General features: G+C 37.0%; 1 protein-coding gene across 10 annotated transcripts in view; it reads left to right on the forward strand.

Annotated features, from left to right (window-relative positions):
- Positions 1-5555, forward strand: part of osbpl8 (oxysterol binding protein-like 8) — a 105303-nt gene extending 99748 nt beyond the window's left edge. For 6 of the 10 annotated variants that reach the window (XM_051688189.1, XM_051688194.1, XM_051688188.1 and 3 more), the window contains 2 exons: positions 2794-2899; positions 2981-5553. In XM_051688189.1, the coding sequence (XP_051544149.1) occupies positions 2794-2899; positions 2981-3113 (239 nt within the window). In that variant the 3' untranslated portion in view covers positions 3114-5553. Of the gene's footprint in view, positions 1-2793; positions 2900-2980 lie in introns of all 10 variants that reach the window. The other 4 variants (XM_051688195.1, XM_051688190.1, XM_051688192.1 and 1 more) reach the window with 2 other exon arrangements.
- The last annotated feature ends 445 nt before the right edge of the window (positions 5556-6000 follow it).

Consider the following 6000-nt stretch of genomic DNA (forward strand, 5'->3'; position numbering starts at 1 on the left):
TCAGGGTTTATTTGTGCCCTCAAAGGGCCCGTTGAAAATGTAGCACCAGCACCTGCTTTGGTAGCACCCATGCAATTAATATTAAATGTTACGTGCATTGAAATGCACATTTGACAGTACAGCATTGATTCTGAGTTTGCATGCTCTGAAGTCTGAAGGCAAACAAAACAACTTACATTTTCCTACAATCAGAGGGCATTACAAGAGAACAGATTTTTACACAGATGGAAAACTGTTAGCTTGGTCCATAATTATGAAAATGCACCATAGTTCTTCCATAGTATCCATAGATTCACAATGAACAATGACCATGCATGGCTCCTCACTACCATAGTATCTATGGTTTCTCTATAAAGAACTATGGCATTTTTGTAATGAAAAAACAGCAGTCTAAATACATTTAGAAAGTTTTTCTACCACAACTACCATAGTTAATACAGTACAAGTTAGTGTTACTGCAGTAAATCCATGGTAAAGTTTTGTAAGCGTTGTGATCTGAGAATTGAAAAGCCTTCTAATTGATGTTTTCTCCTGTTTTCTTTGTCACTGCCGTTTATAATGTGGGGGCTGTTTGTTTTAAACTAGTTTCATCACCGAGACATAAGAGTTTTGCAACAGACAATTCTGTACCACATTCAGAGGGGTTTCACAATCCCCGCCGCGCACCACAATGGTTCACAAGCGCATTTCAAATATTACCGCACCTGCTCTGCACTCGTGCTGCTCTATCCATGATTGAGCCGTGTTGATAATTGATCCGTGTAGCGCTGATTCATTCCGCTTTTGAAGCGAGCAAAATGCGCTCCAAAACATACAGGTGACAGGAAAAGGTTAATTAATATTCAAGAGGAAAGCGCTAACTGATTGTTCAGTGAGACCTTACGATCACCTGCCATCCTACATTTCAGAAATGAGCTTGCAGGCCACTTAAAATGAAGTGAGTTTGACACGTGTGTTCTGCGGTGACGTCACTGTGAGTATGCATGTGTATTTGTGTGTGTGGTGGGGTCTCTTTCGCAGTGTACAAAGCGCACAGCTTAATGTGGCTGGCAAGCGTTATGTTGCGTCAAGAATATTAAATGAACCATGTGAAATCCAAACTGCAAAATGCATATAAGGGAAACACTGTAGTTGAGTTCATGTAGCTCTGGTAGATCATGGGGTTGGGGGGGGGACATCATGGGACTCCAGGGGAACTGATGCAATGTATACCTTGAATGCACAGTAAGTGAGTTTGGATAAAAGTGTCTGCCAAATGCATAAATGTAAATGAACTCTGGGGCTTTTTTTGGCTGCCATCTGCAATTTTTCACTTTCAAATTTAAAAGCTCACCATTTACATGGACTATGGACTAAAAAGACTCCAGTTATTCATAAATAATATTGCATATGTTATGTTTACAATCTTATGATGAAGAATAAAAAATATATACAATTTTTTGTTGTTTGTAAGCATGTAATTCTGGTTCTCTTCTCTCCATCTCCCTCCAAACAGTCTTATTTTATTCCACTAGATGGCAGCAAGTTCGATAAAAAATATTTTTCCTCTATCACCTTCCCTCACAGAATGTTGATCTGATATGTAGGTGGCGCTCTAATGCATTTTAGCCCTCAGAGATGTGCTCGTCCATAGACATTCAGTCTAATTTTCAGTTCATGCACCACCTTCATTGTTTCATCGAATATCTCGGCCTCTGAGTGGACTAGAAGCTCAATCTAGAAAGCTGAGGGGAATCCTCCCCTTTGCGATAACAAATAACATTTTATCATCAATAGTGGAAACATATATCTGATGATTTGTTTTGCATGCTTTTCCTGCTGGACTGCATATTTTGTTCTGGACATCTAAGATATAACTTTGGATTATTCAGCCAAAGAAGGTCACAGACAAGTTCAAAATGGCAATTTCTTTTTAGAAAACTGCCTAAGATAAAAGCAGTTCTACATTTTTTTTTAGCTATTTGGGGCTTACAGCAGCAGTGATCTGCGCATAAAAGAGACGTTTGTATTTGATGTCTTCCAACTATCATATTTCACTTTGTGATTCTTTTGAAAATATTTCAAACTGTGGTATTAGTGCAACAAAATAAACTATACAGTTGCATTCATGAGAATGAAAGCTTTAATTTGATATATAACTTGTCTAATAAAGTGCTATATGAAAGACTTTTATACGTATTTATTTTAATATTTCTACCACATGACCTCTAGGTGGCGCTGATTTGCGACGCTAATATTTTCAGATCTCTATTTTGTTATTTTATGTAAATGCAGAAATGATGGCTAGTTATGAAAAGATCAGATTCTAAGCTTTCTAACGATACCCCATATGCCTGACTTATGTATTTGGAGATTTGAACAATTTAAGCGTAAACTTTTTTCGCGACATAGCGCCCCCTTTTGGGCCCACCGGCGGGTCCGCAGAGTTGAAGAGGTTAAAAGTATTAAAATTCAGTGCAAAAGGGCTGTTTACACTGAACATGTTGTTGCGTTAAAAAAAGTTAAGACGTGGTGCAACGGAAAAAAACAGATCACGGGTGTCTCAAGACTCGTTTTTAAAAGTTGATGTCTAAAAAAACAGCGCTCCTGCGCTAGATGCTGAAAAACAGCCAGATGTGCCGCAAAAACGTGTTTGGTGTGAACTACCCCACGCGTTTGTGTGAACATTTGTATCGTTTGAACGGAACTCCCACATAGTGGCAGCGAGTTTTTACATGGCGGCACCTCTTACAATTTCTTTTGAAAATATAATAAAGTATTGAACGATGTTTTGTGACATCATCTTTGTTTCAGGGCACAAAAGCAAACACACCAGTCGCTTGAGGAAGAAAGCAACAGATTTAAGTGAAATCCAAAGTGCCATTGAGTCGATCAGACAAACCCAGGAGGATATTAACAGGTTATTAACATACTGCATGTGAAAATTCTCATTTCATAATGACAAACTACATTTCACAATAATTATTTACATTTCGTTCAGGAGTGTGACCGCTCTGAGGGGTCGAGTGGCGAGTCAGTCGGCGGCGGAGAGCTCGTTCCTCACGCACAGAGACTTCGCCATCATTCTTTTCCTCATCATCCTCCAGGTGTTCCTCAACTTCATCTTTAAATAACACCACAAACTGCCAAGACACTCCCACGTCTTCAGCTCGGAAGTCGAGGATCGACCCGGGAACAAACTTTCCATCCTTCACTCGATATCACCTTACAACACATTCGGTTTTTATTTGTGTTGTTTTTATATGAATTTGTGCTGTGATCGCTGCAAAAGGACGGCCATGCTAGCTTCTCTTGAGGAGAAGTGCATTGTGGGAATGTTTTTTCTTTTACTCTTCAAAAAGGGGAAAATCCCAGCATCCCCCAAACCATTGTTTTAAAATGTTTATTTTATATTTTCAACTCCCTTGAATGCCCCCTGCTGTATTGGAGGATATCAGTAAAGCTTCAAACTCCTGTTAAAGGGATGGTTCGCCCAAAAATGAAAATTCTCTCATTTACTCACCCTCATGCCATCCCAGATGTGCATGACTTTCTTTCTTCTGCAGAAAACAAACTACAATTTTTTGAAGAATATTTCAGTTCTGTTGTTCCTTACAATGCAAGTGATTGGTGGCCAGAACTTTGAAGGTCCAAAAAGCACATAAATGAACCATAAAAGTAATCCATAAGACTCCAGTGGTTTAATCCATGTCTTCTGAAGTGATATGATAGGTGTGGATGTGAAACATATCAATATTTAAGTCCTTTTTTACTATAAATCTCCACTTTCACTTTCACATTCTGAAAGTGAAAGTGGAGATTTATAGAAAAAGTTTTGAAATATTGATCTGTTTCTCACCCAATGTGATTGCATAGCTTCAGAAGACATATATTAAATCACTGGAGTCTTTTATGCTGCCTTTATGTGCTTTTCAAAGCTTCAAAAGTCTGGTCACCATTCACTTACATTGTATGGACCTACAGAGCTGAGATATTCTTCTAAAAATCTTCGTTTGTGTTCTGCAGAAGAAAGTAAGTCACACATCTGAGATGGCATGAGGGTGAGTAAATGAGAGAATTTTCATTTTGGGCGAACTGTCCCTTTAAGGACATGTTCGGGTTATATTTCACCTCCAAATTTTTAAGAAAGAATGAAGCCATTTTCATGCCAATTAAGCACATTTTACCACCAAATCTCATTATTGTCATAAAAAAAAAAAAAGATATTATTTGAAGTGTAATGTATTGATACATCTTAGGGTATTTCTTGTACTGCCCTTAATTTATGCTGATTTAAATAAATTATAAATAAAAAATATATTGCACTAATGAGAATCTAATTAAAAATAACCATTGAAATATGCACATGCAAATAATTGAACATTGATTAAAGTCTTATTGAACGTAAAAACAGGCTTCATTTTCTTTATGCATAATAATTTTCTAATGATTTTTGGGGTGAAATGTGACCCGGACATTCACCCAAAAATAACGCTTAAAACAGGTTCAGCATTGCTGGTGTTACTGATATTTTATTGCAATTTTATTAAATGAATGAAGTTGTAAGGAGGTCAATTTTGTATTATTTTAAAGCGTTTTGGGAACAATTTCATGAACTAGAAATCTTAAATTGAATACCAGTATGTGGATTCTACATTTCATACGTTCACAAGTCGTGATTTTTTAATTTATTTGAACTGTTTCTGAATGATAAGGAAGCGTGTACAGTATACAGGGCGTTTAATTCAATATAGTAGATGTAGACGTGTAGCAGAAAATACTGTTGCATACTTTTGTAGTTGCTAGACACTCGTGCGCCACTGTTACATCAGACTAGATGTACATTTACAAAGCCAAATAGTCTGAGAGTAGAATAGAGTATTAGCTTCACATCTGTACATAGTAAATAATCAATTTCCTTTTTTATTTCTAGAGAAATGTGTGTCACCCATAGCCCACGTGTCTTTGTTTGCTGGGCGTACATTTGGTCACCTGATCACTTGCACACCGCCCAATCAGATGTTTGAATGTGCTCATGTGAATATAATAACTACTAAAAACAATGTGCCTTTACAAGCAGGTCTTGAAGTAAAAGACGGGCCGGAGTTTACGGGATCGCTTGATTTCTACCATCTTGTTTCTCTTTTCGAGTGAATGTGCCATATTGAGTCTGTTTCTAGCTCAGTGTATCATAGTGTTACTCACTGTGAATTGTGTACACAAAAACACACTTTTTTAGCTTTTGTCCTAGAGCTAAAACCTGCCATAGATGTCTCATCCCTGCTTATATCCACAACAAAACCAGGGATCAACGTCTATATGAAGTCTGTTCTTTTCCATGTTGCACCCTTATGCTTCTAGTTTAGTTCATCTTGTTAATTTGTGTTATTTGCCCCAGGGTGATCCATGTTATTTTGTTGTTGTAGATAATTGTCACACCAGAGAGCATCTCCTGCACCTGTGTCTATGTACAGATGATGCTGTATTACAATAACTTCCTGTAAGTTTGTCACCTGTGACATCACCAAATAAATGAAAACACTCTATTTCTGGCCTCTCTTTGCTCTGTATATGTGAACATCAATTTATTTGTGTAATCAAGTTGATTTTGTTGTGTAAACAAGTGGTTCCTGTTCCTGTTGGGAAGTCCGATTCATTTTAGGGAATTGATTCATGTCATTAAACCGGTTTAAAAGCATGCAGCATTTCACGTAATTACGCTGTTTATTGTTGCAAAATTGTTGCTAGGAATAACAGTGTTGCCAATATTAATAATCATGCTAATTATTAATTATATTTCCGTTGGGTGTTCATTTCTCCCATTCATTTTAATATAAGTAGCCCGTGCTAAATATCCTCTGCTCCTGGATGTTTATTCAACAATGTTGTTAAATATACATTTTCACGAAGGAGTTTGATTTTATTTTATTTTTTGACTAAACTAGCATTGTATTGTTTTTTATGTGGTTAGGACTAGTTATGGGTCTGCAAAAAACTAATTCTGTACTGATGTAAAATAAT

Source organism: Myxocyprinus asiaticus, chromosome 45, assembly GCF_019703515.2.
Source record: "Myxocyprinus asiaticus isolate MX2 ecotype Aquarium Trade chromosome 45, UBuf_Myxa_2, whole genome shotgun sequence".
Classification (NCBI taxonomy): domain Eukaryota; kingdom Metazoa; phylum Chordata; class Actinopteri; order Cypriniformes; family Catostomidae; genus Myxocyprinus; species Myxocyprinus asiaticus.